Source organism: Gastrolobium bilobum, unplaced genomic scaffold (assembly GCF_033153095.1).
Source record: "Gastrolobium bilobum isolate Gb01-03AN ecotype WA unplaced genomic scaffold, APGP_CSIRO_Gbil_v1 utg12205, whole genome shotgun sequence".
Classification (NCBI taxonomy): Eukaryota; Viridiplantae; Streptophyta; class Magnoliopsida; order Fabales; family Fabaceae; genus Gastrolobium; species Gastrolobium bilobum.
Window position 1 is genome coordinate 333,265 of NW_026899230.1, and position 19,540 is coordinate 352,804.

Sequence of the window (19,540 nt, forward strand, 5' to 3'; positions counted from 1 at the left end):
ATGTTGGATGAAGAGGTTAAGGATTCTAAGAAAGCTGGGGGATGGAAGGCCATGCCTTATATTTTAGGTCTATTTCTATTTTCTAAGTAGACTTTTATTCTCCATAAAATCATGTGATTATTCCACAAACAAAGCTAAATTACCACTACTTCTTCTTCTTTTTTCTTTTTTCTTTTTTGGTTAATATTGCAGGGAATGAAACGTTTGAGAGGTTGGCAGTGTTTGGGTTGTCTGTTAACTTTATGGTGTATATGACAACAGAGCTTCACTTGGATCTAGTGTCTGCTTCTAACATTCTCAACATATGGTCTGGTATCACATACTTCGCCCCTCTAGTTGGGGCCTTTATTTCTGATGCTTATGTTGGTCGCTTCCGTACTATAGCTTTTGCTTCATTTGCTTCTCTTCTGGTAAGGAGTTTTCATTTTTTATTTTTATTTTTATGGTTAGATTTTTAGTATAGAACAATCTGTTAGAACTGGCTGATTATTGTCATTTGTGGATTTTTATACTGTAAGAGATGGAGAAATACAAGTCGAGTAAACTAAATAAATCAGTGACAATCATATTATTACTTTATGGACATGTTTATTTTTTTTTAAAAGAAAAATAGTTTTTTTAATTCGAAAACATGTTTAAAAAAATTTATGATAATTAATTAATAATATTTTTAAAAAAAGTAACAACCCATAAAAATGCAGTTGTAGTATTTTTTTTACGTAAGAAAAAAAATTATTTTTGAAAAAACAATGATCGTAAAAATGTTTTTCTTAAAAACTTATCTAAACGAGTTCTATATTAAATAAATATGTAAATATTTATATTACATGATTATTTATATATTAATAATTAATTTAATTTACTTATATTTTACACTAATATTTCTCCTAGAAATTAATGGTGGAGTTAGAAAATTTGGTGAGAGAAGTCGGGGAAAACAAAATGTACACTAATTAACACAGAACATTATATATAGTGGGTACGTCATTACTTAACTAAGCTTGAAAAACTCGATTATAACCAAATAATAGTGTAGTCTTTTAATAAGAGAGCTATGAAGATGGCAGCAAGCAATGTAATGCCAAGAGCAGTAGAGAAAGACAATTGGTTGGGCTAAGCTCCTCTGAAAAGACAAAAAAAGAAAGAAAGAAAAAAGCAAAATTATCTGACCACAACTATCTTTAGAAGATTGTCATGGAATATAATAAGGGAAAAGTGCATGCCGTTTTAATGGATATAAAGTTGTGTCATTTTAAATGAGAGAAAGAGATAGATAAAAGAGGAGAGAGAGAGTGAACAAAAAAAATTAAAGATGTGGGTCCCATTTCTTTGTGAGAGTGAAATAATATAAGTTGTGTCATTTAAAATAACAAACATTTTTTCCATATAATAAATGGATTTTATAATTCTCAAGTTACATGAGAATTGAAATCTTATATTGTAGAGACAAAAAATATGTAAAACTCGTATGTTAAAAAAATATATATATAAGACCTATGTCAGCACGGAAATCGAATGATGTGTAAGAAGATTTCAATTCTCGTATTGAACGATAATTATAAAACCTATAATAAATAGATAAAACATTTCCAAATGGAAAACTTGACAAAGTATGTTCCATACAAACTGAGCTACCAATTCCCCTTGCTGATTCTGTTGGTACATAAAACCATCCGCCTTGAAATGGGATTGAACTATTTTTTATCATTTTAATAACTCCATCAACAAGCGAAATCAACAAATCAGATGAAATGTAAAGCAACCCAAAGTTGTAAGCCGGTTCTTGTTTAACAAACCCGGACTCCGGGAGGTCGAGACACTTCTCCTAGCCATAGGGGACCTGCAAGTCGAGGTTCAATGGCAGCAACCACGCGAATGATGAGCAACAATCGACGGCGGACAGCGACTTAGTGGAAATTTGTTTTCAGTTGAGAGCAAAACACACGAGCGGCACAATGAGAGTGATTTAAGATTTTAGGGTCTTGTTTTTTGACACACACGAAACGACATCATTTTTGTCTGTGTCAACTTTTTTCTTTTTATAAAAAAAAAACTTAATTTGTCGGGTTTTGTATGACTCATCGAGTCCCCAAGACTTGGCTGGGTCAACCGATTAAAATCATTTTAACTGCATGATCGATCCAAATGACCGCTTAAACCAGTGCCCTTACTGGGTCACTGAAACCGGGGTTGACCCAGCCAGTCCAATCTGATGAATTTAAAACACTACTCTCACGTCTCGGAAGTTAAGTAGCTTAGCCACCGCCTCAAGCGCCAAAATGGCAAATGGGCCACTGCTCTCATCTCGTATAAGTTAAGCAGCTCAGCCATTGACCCGAGCCCAAATCAGCCCGACCACATCATCGAGCTCCAAGTTCAACAAATCAATCATCACCCCGAGCTTCTAATCAGCCCAGCCATAGCCTTGATCTCCAATCACAGATGAAGATGAAGACATAATTGAAGAGATCGTGACCCTAATAAAAGGATTGCAACCCAATCCGAGATGAAGATAAAGACAGGTTTGGAGATATCGCGATCCTAATAAAAGAATTGCTCCCCAATTCAAAATGAAGATGGATTCATAGAGATCGCAATCCTGACGAAAGGATTGCAGCCCGATCTGACATGAAGCCAAACTAAAGAGTTCATGTGAAAAAAGCCAAGTCGGAATAACAGCCACGATAAGAGAAGCCAGGCTCAACTCAAGACTTAGGTGAAAGAAGGCAAGTCAAATAAAAAAGCTACTACGAAAGTAGGGGGCTCAAATTAAAAAGCCACGACTTCATTAAACAAGCCATTGAAAAAGAAGCGGAGCTCAGATAAGAAAGCCACGGAGAATGAAGTCGGGCTCAGATAAAAAAGCCACAGCGATAGAAGCGAAGCTCAGATAAGAAAACAAATACGAAAGAAACGGGGATCAGGTAAAAAACCCATGGTGAACATCGCTTTCGCAATCTTAAGATTTTGGCAAAACAAACCAAGTCAAAAACAAAAGCCACTGCTAGAGAAGCCTGGCTCAAAATTAAAAGAGGCGAATACTGTCTCGCCTACTCAAGGCTTCGGGTGAAAGAAGCCAAGTTAAAACAAAAACCACAGCAAGAGAAGCCGGGCTAATTCTAACACGAAAGAATCTGACTCCACAAAAGGTGCATTATAAATAACAAAAAAAATTGTAAAATGGCCATATTTGGAAACAAAGACTGGGAGCAAACCCAATGATGTATGTTACAACCCAAAAAAGGGACTCAAGCGCCCACAAAAGGAAAAAAGTAGAAAGATTACAAAATAAGTCGGCATTCTGACACACAACTATTGGTCTTCCAAGGCGACCCCAACATTTTCCTGAACCCGGTCCAGCATAAGGAGGCAAAAAAGATCACAAGAATACAAAAGAAACATAAAAGGCCAGAAGGCCAACACCCCGGCCAGCCCAAACAGGGCAACTAGAAGCACGGACAAGGAGGACTACAGAAATACCAGCTACTCTAGAGCCATACCTCAGCCAAGAAAGTCAGAACAATAAAAGAAATAGCAAAATTGCAGGTAACCCAGCAACAAGGTTTAACGCGAAATTTAGATATCGCCGCACTGATAAGGAGTCGGTACAAAAAAATGGCATGCAATCAAAGAACACCCAGCAAACTCTAGTTAAGGATGAACCCGGACTTGGCCAAGGTGTAAGAAAAATACCGTAGTTCAGCCACACAACTATATGGGACATATGGGATCATCAGACTGAATGGACTTGGACATGACCGAGACACACTAAGAACACAACAACTCGATAACTCGAACACTCAGACTTCTTGACTCGGGGGCATGTGTAGGAACGCAACATCAAAATAAAATGAAAATCTTTATAGGGCGAGACCCTAACAAACCGATTTCAAAGCTCATATTAAGTGAAAAGGCTTGAAAGTCATAAGGAAAGACAAAAGATCACAGCCTCACATGACCCTGTCATAGCGCACAAAAAGTGAAGGCAACATGTGACTCCCAAGGAACAGCCCACCAATCAAAAATAGACACACATAAAGGCATAATCGTCGAATGGAGAAAGAAAGGACAAAAGATTTTAGCCCATCACAGCCCAGGCAACCTAGTCTAGTGAAGCCGACCAAGATATAAATGCTAGAAAACATGAAGAACAAAAGAAACGGTACCCGAACAAGGCAATCTAAAGAAAGATCAGCCAACTCCAAGCAGAATCTCGGCAAAAAAGGTTGATGGAGGAATACCGGAGCGACAACTTCAGTACCCGACTCATGAAACCCGGCACAACAATTCAAAGCCTGAGTTAAAATTCGAATCAGAAAGCACAAAAAGAAAGTCACTCAGTGTGAACCAGGAAGTACCCAAAGAATGAAAATCGAAGCGCAAATCAACAAGATTACATGCATTCTAGAAAAAGCATCGCAACTTGGAAAGTCAAGGATAAGACCCTGGCTAGGAGGTCAAAGGAAAAACCCCTCCACTTCTAATACAGACCTCGGTTAGAAAAGCTCGACCGACATGAGAAGCCAAAACTGTACACTTGAAAGATGAGTCTAGACTCACTTAGCTAGTACTAAACCAAAGCACCCAACATGGAGTAGGACAAGAATGGATTCCAGCAACGAAGCTCGACAAGTTTGATCTTGAACACAATCAGAGACAACAAATGCAATCGCTGACCTAATTAATCGGTCAAGAAATGTTTCAACCCAGAGGAAAATTGTCGAAAATAAAATACAAGTCCATCAACACTGAGACAACAACTATTACACCTCGGCAGCCTAGACATCCAGACTATCTGGCTAGGGGGAAATTGTAATGGATCTGTCATAAATGCCCACATTCTAGAAGGTCCAAGAAGGGCTAACAGCTAAGAGAAAAATTAAGGAAATATTTCTTAATAATACTAATCCTAATGTGACAACAATGGATCAAGAACTAGATTTGCAATATTCTTAAGAGGCCCAAAAGTCTACTCTTGTCAGGTAATCTATCTATAACTAAAGGGTTAAGCTAACCAGGTACTCACCTTCTAAATCTTATATCTCTTAGCTGTCAGTGTACACACACCCTACCTTTTGTCTACGCCGTTATTATAATGCACAATGATTCGCTATTATCTAAGATACTTCCCATATAAGTATATGAGAGAGTGTATTTAGATCCTGTAGAAATATATTAATTTATGATTGGACATCTCGATCTTTCTAGAATCAAACATCTCAAAAAAAAAAAACTTCGTACACAAAGAACAATAAAAATAAATGGGACAATCTTATATTACATTTCTCATAAGTTCAAATTGATATAGTTTTAGATAAAAATTTGTTAAATTTGAGGGGCGATTGCCTGTGCATGACCCACCAATATTAGCGAAGATGGTTACCAGTTTGCTACCACATAAAAAACACCATCTGCTTGCATGCACAGGTATGTACGGAGGCTACCCTGGTACGCATATAGCTCGCGAGTCGCGACAAACCATTTGTAAATGAGTTAAATCCGGTTCGTTATAGTTCAAATTAATAGGCACGTAAAATCTAAGTTTGATTTATATTGTAATATATAGTGTACTAGCTTCCAAGCTATTAACTTATTTTTATTACCTTTATAAATACAAAAATAGCTAGCATACATTGCTCGAATAATTAAAAAAAACATATATATATTCAAATTAATTTTTCTATCAATTTTAATTCCAAATACTATTTTCTATTAAATTATATAAATAAAATACTAGAAAGTATACAAAAACACACATAATAAATCTAAAATTCAATTCAGTTGACATGTATTAAATATCTATATTTATTATATGCCATGCATCAGTACGGATGATTCAAGTAAAAGTTCAAATGATTTAGCTTTTTATAATTATTTTGGTCTTTTTGCATTAAGTTATATCGTTATAACTGAACCGGAAGTTTTACTAGAATATTCTTGGATATTTTAGATATATATTCTTTTTAATTAATTATTTTGTATTGAACATTGTCAAATAGGGAATGATCGTGGTGACTTTAACATCATGGTTGCCACAGCTGCACCCTCCACCTTGTACTCCCCTGCAACTAGCATCGAATCAATGCGTTAGGGCAAGCAATTCTCAAATGGGTGTGCTGTTTTTGGGACTTTGTTTTCTATCCATAGGCTCTGCTGGGGTAAGGCCATGCAGTATACCCTTTGGTGTTGATCAATTTGATCCAACTACAGATGAAGGAAAGAAAGGGATCAACAGCTTCTTTAATTGGTACTACACCTCATTTACATTGGTATTATTGGTCGCTCAAACAGTTGTGGTTTATATCCAAGATTCTGTGAGCTGGACATTAGGTTTGGGGATACCAACTGTTTGCATGATTTTCTCCATAATCATGTTCTTTGTTGGAACAAGGGTTTATGTGTATGTAAAGGCTGAAGGAAGCATTTTTTCTGGTATTGCCCATGTTCTTGTGGCTGCCTACAAAAAGAGAAAAGTAAAGCTTCCGGGTCAGGACAAGCAAGATGGAGTTTTCTATGATCCTCCACTGACTGGGAAAGTTATCTTGTCAAAGCTTCCTTTAACAAAACAATTTAGGTTGGATATCTCTGTCATTGATTATTTATTCTAAATTTATATCATTGATATTATTGCTACCATAAAGATAACATTCAATTCAAAAGTTTAAACTGTTAAGTGAATATTACATTAATAATTTTATATTATAACATCTCATCAATTAAACAAATGTCTGTTGGGCTTGAAAAGTGGACAATATACATATCTCATTTGTCTATACTTAAAAATTTCATAATATTTAATTATTTATTAATAGAATAGAGGCGACGTGATCACTTGATCACAAAGGTTGTAATACCATGTAGAGTAACTAATTTAACCCAAGAACTCAAACGGTTAGAGGAAGGCCGCATTAATAATTTTACATTATATCTCTATAACAATTAACAAGATATCTATACAAATTGCTTGCACTTTGATTAGTTTCTTTTTACCAGTAACTTTGATGGACGAGATTGATACTAACATGCAAAAATTGAAAGCTTACAATGTTTTAATACATAACTTAATTTCTCTTTAATTAGGGCCTTGAACAAAGCTGCTCAAATAATGGAGGGTGATCTAAACCAAGATGGGAGCAGAGTAAATCAGTGGAAACTTGCAAGCATCCAACAAGTAGAAGAGGTTAAATGCTTAGCAAAAACTTTTCCAGTCTGGGCAGCTGGGATCTTTACTCTAATTTCCATGGTACAATTACAAGGAACATTTATTGTGTCACAAGCCATGAAAATGGACAGACATCTTGGACCCAAATTTCAAATCCCAGCTGGTTCCCTTGGAGTCATATCATTTATTACCATAGGTTTGTGGGTTCCATGTTATGACCGAGTTGTAGTACCAGCACTAAGAAAAATGACAAAGCATGAAGGGGGCATCAGTCTCCTTCTAAGAATGGGAATTGGCATGGTGTTCTCTATTCTTTCTATGATTGTCTCTGGCTTGGTTGAAAAAGTGAGAAGAAATTCTGCAAATTCAAATCCAAGTCCACTAGGTGTTGCTCCCATGTCAGTCTTATGGCTAGCCCCACAACTTATCCTTATGGGTTTCTTCGAGGCCTTCAATATAATAGCACAAATTGAGTTCTTTAATAGGGAATTTCCTGAACACATGAGAAGCATTGGTAATTCCTTGTTCTGGTGTTCTTTTGGTTTGGCTAATTATATGAGCACCATAATAGTCAACACAGTTCATCATACCACCAAAACACATAGCCATCCAGATTGGTTGACAAATGATATAAATGCTGGTAGGTTGGATTATTTTTACTACCTCATAGCAGGGACAGGGGTCCTGAACTTCGTCTATTTTATCTATGTTGCTAGAGGATACCACTACAAGGAAAGTGTGGGTCTCCAAGATAATCCTCATGATGTGGAGTTAGGATCATAAATGGCCTAAAAGAAAGATAAAATTACCATACTGTTATATATGTACGAAGACTTCGCATGAACAAATTGAAGAGGAAATTAAGATAGCATTACCATACTGCTATATATGTATCAAGACTTCACATAAATAAACTGAAGAGTGCCTTTTTTTTTTTTCCAGCAATTATATTTAATCTTATGTTATTTTTACACTATATTTTTTCGTGCAACTATCGTTACTCTTCTCCCCTTCACTTTTTTGGAATTTGTGCTATGATGTAGATTTCTTTTTTAGAAATGTCATGTGGGCTACTAAGAATTTGAATTTATATATGTGAATATAAATGCACCAACAAAGGGGAAAATATCCAAAGGTATAACAGTTGTTGCTGAGCATGTCGTTTTGGACATTTGGTATGACAAACTAAGCCACCTTAACATATTGGGAGATTTATATTTGAGAGTTAAGTGCACAATAATGTTATATGAATGAGTTAACTCCTGCTTTGTCTGTACTTTGTATTTATCTTTCTGTATTGGTCCCTACAAGAATTCTACAACTTGATTTGATCATTTATATATGGTCCATTGGTTGTCTCTAAACTTTATAGGTTAGTGTCAAAGTTTGTATCCTTTCTTTCAATTTTTGCTTTTAGATATGTTGGTCAATATTATAGCAAGGTACATCACATGTCTTCGGTAATTCATGAAGAGCCAAACTTCGAGAACATATTAGATCTGTGAGAGTTTGTGTGGAATTAAACTTTGATTTGCGGATTAGACTTGATATAAGGCTATTGTCCTGATACATGTGCATGTGCATATTAACCTCAACATCTACATCTTGCTTATATAAAAACTTATTTATTGTAAAGGAATGCTATCTCATACCACACAACAAGAGCTCGTACATCATCCCTGGCATCTCTTAAATTAAGAATCGTGTTAAATATACAGGTATTATGTCTATCTCAACAAGCACTGTTCAGTTCTCCCTCTTCCTATCACAGCCAAATAAATAAATAATCATAGCGAAACACATAGGTGCCGCATTGATTATATACGGATACCTGTCGACCATCCATCAATTTAATCCAGCATTTCTATAAATATATTTTGACAATAGGATTTCAACACGAGTCTAAGCAAAAAACTAGGAGTTACAAGACTGCATTGTCTGCACATTTCCCAATTAATTGAAGTACTAGCAATTAGAATGTTTATGATGCACTTAAGTGAGTGCCGATTCCAGTAGTTGTGATTGTTTGAACCTAAGGGCTGTTTGGAACATTTGATGAAGAAGATAGGATAGGATAATTTATTATATCTTATTTTTATCTCTTGTTTGGTGGGTCAATAGAATATGATTAACTTATCATATTGTCTCATTTTATCCTATCCAATACATGATTTCTTATCCTACGGGAGGAGCTGAGTGAGGATTCAAGAGGTAGGATATCAATATTGGATACCCAATATATCCCCACGCTATCCAATATATTTGTATTTATTGCATTATATTTTGCTTTTTCTTTCTCCTTTCTCCTTCTACATAATCTTATCAGTTTGCTAATCAGGTGTTCATCAAACACAGGACATGATATAGGCTTATCAGCCCCATATCATATCCTACCCTAAAGATGAGGCTTTTGACTTTTGACCTTTTCCATCGGAATAGAGATGTTGGTGTGAAATTATGACTTGATTGATTGCTAGGTTTTGTTTGATCTAGATAGACTAATAAAACCTATCACTTCTTTAATTCTTCATTCTTAATGCTTGCCCTAAGCAAGATCACTAAGGAATTAAGGTTTTCAATAGAGTAAAGAATTTAAACACCATGGAATTGGGTTTTAATTAATCTTTTAACAATTGTCAATAACATGAGTTGAATATTGATTGAGGAGAAAAGTATATTCATTAAGTTGAAATTGAGGAAATTGAAACTCTAGCTACGTTTTTGCATAATTAGTTTTCATTCTGATTTTCGTTGAGTACTTGGTTCTTGTTCTTGATATTTAATTTGGTAGCAATGGTATATCAATGAGGTGTCCTTAAGTAGAAATGGTATGTACCAAGGCTCTATACGAGTTTCCCACGTGCTAAATCAATGGGGGGTGTGATTCAGCTATAGCGGCTCTCACTAATGGCAGCATAACAGTTCAGAAAAGAAATGTATTGTGTGTGTCTTTGTGGAAGGTGAGAGGGCGTATTTATAAGTGGGACTGGTTTCCTCAGGTGTGGGAGAGGGAGTCAAGTCAACGAGTTTGAGGGCAAAGCCACTGTAGCCTGACCTTGTTAGAGCAAGGCATCTTGCAGCCACTGTCAGTGTGCAGTGATTGCTGGTGTAGGGAAAAATGAGCGGGGACATTCTGATGCCGAAAGCGCATAGAAAAGTGGCTAAACAGAAAGTAAGGATTTCACAAAAGAGTAACCCTCTGGTTCTCAATTTCTAATTATTAAATAACAAAATTCAACTCCTAGAATAAGGGTCATAAACACCCTTTTATAGACTAATTACAAATTGATTCAAAATTCAAAAATCTAAAATTCTAAAAATAATAAAACTTCCTAAAATAAATAAAAGTAATTAACATCTAAAAAAATAAATAAAAAATTACAAACAAATAATTCAAAATACATCCCAAATCTTTAATCTCAAATCATTCCAAATATGTTGTTTTCCTTTTCTTCCCAAACAAATCACAATCACATCTGTTGCTTTATTGGGACTTGGATTCAATTGTAATTTTTTGTATTTCAAATCATTGTCTCTTTCAACAATTGGGCCATATTTATTAGGCCATAACTCTAGTTGACTACGAGCTTCTTCAATCAATGGTTGGGCCATGTACAATGGGTCAACTGTAAGTGCATCATTCTCTTCTGCTAGAAAAAGATTCGTCCTCGAATCTTGTTTATCTTCACTGATATCAATTTCTTTGGACAAAAACTCATATGATAAATCTTCCTCTTTTAAATCTCCATAATTTGATTCTCCATCAGATTTATCATAGATTGGCTTATCATCATAAACTGAATCTTCATCATAAGATGGATAATTATCAATAATCGGATAATCATCATAAATTGGATTATCATCATAGATCGGATCATCATCACAAACTGGATTATGATCATAGACTTCAAAGTCTGGAATGCTGATTTGCATCTCGATATCTTGAAAAGTGGACTGATTTCCAGGTCGTACTTCCCAATTCTGTCCCTGGATTAGAATCCCCAACGGATTGACATCCTCTTCTTCGACATTAGATGCGTCATCTAATTCCATTCCTTCTTCGGATTGAATGCCCATCTTTGTCCATGCAAGTCGCCGCTCCAAATATTGACTTTCCATGCTCTGCACCTCCATAAGAGTTTGCTTCAAAATTTGAATTTTCATGCATACCCGCACATTTCGTCGCTCCAAATCTTGAATTTTCTTTCTCTATGGCCGCACACATAGTTGTTTCAAAACTTGGATTTTCTTGTCCAACGCTTGATCAAGTTGTTCCTTCAAATCCTGGATCCGCCTTCCGAGCTCTTCATTTTCTATGTCTCGCGAGTCAATCTGACGCAGTTGTCTATATTCTTCAGGAACGAATCCATGTTCCCTACTCTTGTGACTCTGCTGTCGTCGACCTCCACGATTCTGTTCAGCCATTGGTTGAAGGCAACCTAGTGCTTTGATACCAAATGATGCCGAAAGCGAATAGAAAAGTGGGTAAACAGAAAGTAAGGATTTCACAAAAGAGTAGCCCTCCGGTTCTCAATTTCTACTTATCAAATAACAGAATTCAACTCCTAGAATAAGGGTCATAAACACCCTTTTAAAGACTAATTACAAATTGATTCAAAATTCAAAAATCTAAAATTCTAAAAATAATAAAACTTCCTAAAATAAATAAAAGTAATTAACATCTAAATAAATAAATAAATAATTACAAATAAATAATTCAAAATACATCCCAAATCTATAATCTCAAATCATTCCAAATATGTTATTTTTCTTTTCTTCCCAAACAAATCACAATCACATCTGTTGCTTTATTGGGACTTGGATTCGATTGTAATTTGTTGTATTTCAAATCATTGCCTCTTTCAACAATTGGGCCATATTTACTAGGCCACAACTCTAGTTGACTACGAGCTTCTTCAATCAATGGTTGGGCCATGTACAATGGGTCAACTGTAAGTGCATCACATTCCAACGTTGGACTTTGTGTGTCTTATGTTTGGATGTCTAACATGATGGTGCTGATATTGTAGTGCTATTACGACATTACTGCTATAACAACACTAATATGGCATTGACCATATGGGCTTATAACAATGGGCCTCTATTCTTGGGTTAGCTAATGAACTGGCCGAAACAAGCTCTATTGAGAATGTAGCCCAGAGGGAAGGAAAATGAAACTTTTTCACTATTTTCTTAAAATTAGCAACACTTCAGTTTCATGCTTTTAAATATTATAAAAAAACATAATATAAAATATAAAAATCATCTATTTGCTTTGACTTACAACTTAAGCTTTTGGAAAAGTGAGTTGCATGTGTTAAAAACCATGGGTATATCTATGGGTGATGAATAAGAAATTTGAAGTGAAGGAAATGAAAGGATGTAGGAAGTTGGGGTCTTTAAGAAGTCCCGCATAGGAGGGAAAGGAAGGAGGAGAAGGCTTTATAAGGCCTAAGCGTTATAAGTCCGGCTGGCCGATAGCTGCGAGTGTGAAAAAATAATTTTTTATTTAAAACTATTTTAAATTTTATCCCTAATGTTCCTTAACAGTCATTTCCAAACCAGTCAAACACGACCATTCGCTGGTGACTTTTTCGACCATTGCCACCGAACCGGTGTTTTTTCGGCAACTATTCAGTGTCTATAAATAGGACTGATGAGTTTAGATAATTAACTTAATTTTTCTAATCATATACTGTTACTCTGCCAAAATTAGTTTGTATTTTTTCATCTTTTGTGCGATCCTTCCAAGCATTTGATTGTGTCCATTCGATCAGATCAGTAATGCCATCGTTCTTAAGATGAATCTGTTCTACCATGAGAGATGATTGTCCACTGTTCTTTGGCATCGGTGGAGAGGACAGCTTCGCTTTATAAGGAAACAACTTCAGTTGGGCTCGGATTTCTTGCATTCATTTGCATATATTGTGTTGTTCATCTATTACAGGAGCTCATTTATAGTGGGTCAGGACTTTGTGAGCCTTAACCAGAAAGAGAAAGAAAAAAGGACTGAGAGATAATTTAAAAAGAAGATAGAGATATAAATAAATAAAAACTTTTTCTTTATTGAAAATGGAGTACCCAAAAAAATATGGACCGAGAGCATATTAAAAAATCCGTGTTACAGGTACTTTTTTCTATACTGTCTTATCCCAAGATTCAACATCATAGGTTCTACATCTCTTGCACTTTATTCAACATTTTACACACATTGCCGATAATAGCATGATATCGGAACCAAGTGGTGACAACCAAGGCTTGACAAGGTTCACTAAATCATATTTCTCGGTTTGATTTGTACATGTTTGTTTATTGATTATAAGCATATAAGGTAACTCTTAAATTATGTTTTTATTTTGTTTTAGTTATTGTAGAAGCAGACAATAAGGGAGCAATACTGATAATTTAAAAATTATACTTTGGGGCTGAGTTAAGTCGGGTTAATTACAACAATAGCTATTGTAAGAGTGACAATAAGAAAACATTTATCTAGTGATAACGGTGGGACTTGGATCAAAAGGTTTAAGTGAATAAATTTTTAGATCTATGTTTCTAATATGATAAGAGATAATTTTATCTCATACGTATATATAAAAGTGTATGGGCCCATATAAAATCATATAAAAAAAAAATATGAGTCTAATATATTTTTATATGTGTATAGGAGATAAAGTTATCTCCTATAACAAAAGTAATCTCATAAAATTCATAGCACGAATAAAATATATTCCATGCTTATATTTTGAATTGAGCTTGATTCTTTATAATGTGATTATTCTTCCAAATTGGATAAAAATGTTTAAATCGGGGTAGTAAGTTTTTTTACTTCTCTTGGAATTTTTATCACGTAATTGCAGTGTGATCTTTGTGTTCTTTTATTTATTATTATCAATAAAAGTTTGTACGTTATTGTCAGTCGCTAGCAGAAGTTTTTTGAAATAGTGACTCCAAACAAAAGCGATGATGTCATGATTTTGAACAATTTGGTGCTATGCACCCAGATTGGATACCCATGGTTGGACTTTGATAATAATCTCGTTTGGACGAGCTTGTAGAAAAAAAAAATTATGTCTTATTTATTTTAGAATTATTTTTTTACTCAAGTTAAAATTATTTAAGTTTTTGAAAAAATATTTAAAAAATATTTGACTTTTGACTTCTATTTTTTTAAAAGCTAAAATTTTTAGTTTAAAAAATATATCTTTTTTATCTTTTTTTTCTTAAAACATACCTCCAAATAAATTTTGTAGTGAAAATAAATTTTTTCCTTAAAATAATAGCTTTTAAAAGAAAGAAAAAACCATCCAGGTGGGCCAATGTAAATTAGAATTTTCTTCAACCCGTATGACTATTGAAAAGACAGTTCACATTATATATTGATGTAAGGACAGAAACTGCTCCACTAGCAATCGCAATTCAAACATTTCACGTTTTTTGGCCGTTGATGTTTTTGTAAAGAACGTTGTAAATAACTTTAGATGCATCATCTTAAAAGTTAGCTCAAAAAATAAGAATGTTTAAGATTTTATAAAGGTTACATTAGTTGTCTACATAATCAATGTGAGACTATATATCTCAACACGCCCTCTTACACAAGAGCTCATTGGGCTTGAAGAGTGGATGATGCAACAAGTCCAGTCTACATGTGCTAAGAAATTCCACAAGAGAAAATGGGGAGCAGCGAGGCTCTGATACCATATAAAGAATTTTGTAAAGAACCTTAGAATACACCACTCCAAAAGCTAGCTTAAAGAGTGAGAGTGCCCAAGGCCTTATAAAGATCACATTAATACCTATACAATCAATGTGAGACTATATATCTCAACAATATTTTGTGTTCGAATGGCGTGTTCTTTAATTTCATGTATTTATGCTTAGATTCTCTATGCTTCTTTCTTTTTCATCTTTATTTCAATTCACATGGAGCTAGAAGCTCGATTATGGGTGTTAAGGGGAGCATCGGGCTTTATTAGTCTTAAAAGCTTAAATTTATATTTAAATGTGTTCTATTATCTATTATGAATATAATTATTAATTTATGACCTGATTTATTTATAAAAAATAAAGATCTAGTTTAGCCTGTTAAAAAAAAATAAGATAACAAAAATTTATCCAAACATAATATACGAGCAACAACGCTAATAATTTCACAAAGATTCATATTTCAATGTATATACAAACAGTATAATATAGAATGAAAACATTCAAAAAGTCTATTTAACCAATAAAATGGGCTAATATAGGTTGATGAGAGAGAGTGGATTATTATGAGTAGTATAAAACATATAAAATAAAAATAAAATTTAATATACTAGGCCAACTTGAGAGACTCTAAGGTCGGACTTTTGAACTAGAGCTTGAGTCTTTTTTATTAAACGAATTTTTATACAAGTCTAAATCTGGTTCTAACAACTAATTTTGAACATGTAAGTTCATGCCTTCACAAACTAAACCAAAGGCCCTTGATTCGTTTACTACCCCTAAGCTATATCAGTTATATACTGATACTGAGGTCGTGGATAAATTTTGAATCATTTATTCCTGTTTTTTTTCTGATTACTTAAGTTTTTATGTAGTTTTTTTTATTCAAATCTAATTGAACTAATTTGTTCATTTTATCTTTGTTTTGTCTATAAAAAAGGGTTTTTTTCTACTGTAATTAGAGATAAATTATCTCATGTAAATCCAAAATGATGTCATTTTGACATTAAAAAATTATAATAATAAAGATTAATATAATTTTCTAATAAATTAGAATTACAAAAATATTTTTTTCAATCTCAAATGACGTGATTTTTTGGTCATTGAAAATAATTTTATCTCAAGTGACGGAAGAAATATTAAACCCTACAAAAAAATACTAATTTATCATTCAAATTTTTGTCAAAACCACTAAATCATCAAAGACAGTTTGTTACGGTGATCAAGATCTTTATATTAGATAAATTAGCAACTTTTTATGCAGATAAAATAGGAATAAAATGAACAAGTTAATTCAATTACTAACGATGTTAAAAGTAAACTTGGATAAAAATCATAAGGAACATAAGAGATAAAGAAAAAAGGGGGATAAGTGATCAAAAAAGTAAACCACATAAGAATTTTTGAACTTTCCCATTTTATTATGTTCACTCTTTATTCTTTTTTTCCACTTTCGGCTTTTTATGGAAATAATCTAATTTAATTATAAAATTATCAAAATAGTTAACATTTTTTTTAAAAAAAAGTATACAACAAAACAATTCCTAGTCCTAAATCTAAGATGGCGTAGAAGACTAATCAGTAAAAAAGAAAATGTCAGAATACAGTTGACTAAGGATTTGATCTATACCTCTCAAGGGCATAAATTCAAATTCTGCTAGCTGATATAAGGACTTTAATTTGTTGGTAGGTAATTTATAATCCCTCCAAAAATTCTCAAAGAGGTTAGGGGATTTTCTTTGACCATGATAGAATACCATTATCTAACTCCAATTAAATTTTTTTATATAAAAAATAAGAAAAAAAATATTAACAAATATATTTTAATTTTATTATTAACAAAAGTCGTATCTTGTAAAACTGACTTTGAATATGATTTTTTATAAAAATAATAAATTATAAGTCGTATGTTTCAAATAATACTTGATTATTTTATTTTTCTTAAATGCAACTTACCTATTTTTAAAAAATAAAATAAATCGTATTTGAGAAATATTACGACTTAATTAGGACGTAAAAAGTGAATATAACAATTTTTTTTTGGTTATGATCCACACTAGGTTATCATGACTAGTGCACTATTTTATATAACATTTGCATGTGTGCTGATATTGGTAATTTTATCATTTTTTCTTTTTGACTTTTTATCTGAGTAATTAAACAAAAGAAAATATATTTCTCATGCTATATGAAATAATTTGTCACATATAACACACACAAAAATGTGAAACCCATTAAGAAGAAGAGAGAAAGAGAAAAAAAAAAATGAATATCACCAATATTTTTGTATGTTGTGTGAGACAAATTATCTCATGCAACATATATAAAAAAAACACATTCCTCTTAAACAAATTGTCAAATGCATTATTGATTTTGGAATCATATTTTAGTTTGATAATTTTAAATTTTTCTACTTTGAACGTAGTCTACTTACCATGCATGGATGCCTTTTAACTACTGGTTCAAGCATTTTTTTTGGCACAAAATTTAATTTATATAAATAATTTCGCCTATCCCAAAAATTTCTAACACTGTCCAATAGCGGAATCAGGCTTCAATTTGAGTTCGGGCCAAAAAATTATATGTGTATTTATTTTTCTTAATTTTAATTAGTTTATATCATAATATATTTAAATCATATTAAATACAAAGTACCTGAGCAGGCAGCACCAAGAAGAGTTATAATTTTATTAAATATTTTTTAATCTCATTAAAAATATTTTATTTTTTTATACAAGTAGAAATTGAACACATAACCTAATACAACTTACCTAAATCTTTCACCAAAAATATTTTAAGTTTTAGATAGGATCAAATTACAAATTGTAACCCGGACCAAATTATAATTTTAATTCAGGTTGAAAGGATATATCATAGTCTATTGGATCAATGAAGCCCAGTCCATTTGACTGATTAGTTATTCTGTTAACTGTTTGTTATTCAGTTGGTGACTACCAGTATATAATGTAATTCAATCTATAGCAATGTAATTAGAAAAACTTATAATTTTCAATACACAGTATTATTCAGACTTCTTTCTTTTGCTACTAGTTCTTTTTATCTTTCATGGTATCAAGAGTTGATGATCCATGGAGACTGAAAAGCGCAACTCTGTTCAATCTTTCAACAACCCAGTCTCCTTTAAGCTTGATGAGGATAATTTCTTGCCATGGAAACAACAAGCCTTGGCAACCATCAAAGGATACAACCTCACCAGATTCATCACTGTTGAAACTCAAGCTTCCACTTCAAAGACTTCCAACGAAGCACAGCAAGATTCACAAGAAGGTGCAGAAAAGATAAGCCCAGCTGACAAGACAACCAAGACTGCAGCAGAAAAAGAATCCACAGAAGTTCAACAAGATCAACTTCTTTTATCGTGGCTTCTCTCTTCCATGTCAGAAACCATCTATACTCGAATGGTAGGTTGCTCAAAATCCTTCCAGGTTTGGCAAAAGCTTGAGGAGTTCTTTACCTCACAACCAAGAGCAAAAATTAAACAATTAAAGATGCAGCTCAAGAACATCAAGAAGGAGGCTAGTGTCTCACAATACATGTTGCAGATCAAGAAGATAGTTGATTCCCTGGTTGCTTCAGGCTCTCCAATCAATTCAAAAGACCATATTGATGCAAAATTAGATGGCCTAAATGAGGATTATGACTCTTTTGTGACATCTGTCATCTCTAGAACTGACCCCTATACAGTGGGAGAAATAGAAGCCTTGCTCATGGCTCAAGAACAAAGACTCGAAAAAAATAAAAGAAATACTGAGGCAACAGTCTTGCAAGCCAACTTTACACAAACTCAATTTCGAAGGCAATCCACCAATTTTCCAAATACCACTAGAGGAGTTTTCAATTACAATAGAGGAAGAAGCAATGCCTATAGAGGAGGCAGATCCCAAAGAGGAGGTGGTAGAAGCAACACCAACAGGAAACAATGTCAAGTTTGTGGCAAGTTTGGCCACATGGGCTGGGAGTGCTATCATAGATTCAACCACAATTTTCAAAGCCCCTACAATCCAAACACTAGCAACAATGCCTCAACATCCATTGGCCCACAAATGAATATGGCAGTCAGAAACTCTCGAAGCTCTCAACCACCAGTTGATGCAGTCAGTGATCTCCTCTCCACCTCAGATTCCAGCTGGTACCCAGACTCAGGAGCTATACATCATTTAACTCCTGACTCCAGCAATTTGATCAACAAATCACCATTCTATGGACAAGAAACTGTCCAAATTGGTAATGGCACCAATCTCAGAATTGAAAACACAGGATACTCTATATTACACTCACATTTAACATCATTATCTTTCACTCTGTCTAATCTTTTACATGTTCCAGGTGTATCCAAGAATTTATCGAGTGTCTCACAATTTGCTAGAGAACATAATGTGATTTTTGAAATTGATGCTAATGCTTGCTATGTAAAATCTCAGGCTACCAAGGAGATCCTTCTCCAAGGGACACTTAAGAATGGATTGTATGTGTTTGATGGAGCACCAAGACTGCACAGAAGCACTCAACAAGCCCTTAGTCCACCTATAGCTCCATTTCAAACTAATTCTGTATCTCTGAATTCTACTAATTTCGTTTCTTCTAATCATGTTTCTATCAATAATACCTTACATCTTTGGCACTCTAGACTTGCTCATGCTTCTTTTCAAACTGTTG

General features: G+C 33.8%; 1 protein-coding gene across 1 annotated transcript; it reads left to right on the top strand.

Moving 5' to 3' along the window:
• Positions 1–7,945, top strand: LOC133288671 (protein NRT1/ PTR FAMILY 2.13-like). Its single transcript, XM_061486488.1, has 4 exons — positions 1–67; positions 193–410; positions 6,000–6,574; positions 7,081–7,945. Exons 1-4 carry the CDS (start codon positions 1–3, stop codon positions 7,943–7,945), a joined length of 1,725 nt encoding a protein of 574 aa, XP_061342472.1.
• The last annotated feature ends 11,595 nt before the right edge of the window (positions 7,946–19,540 follow it).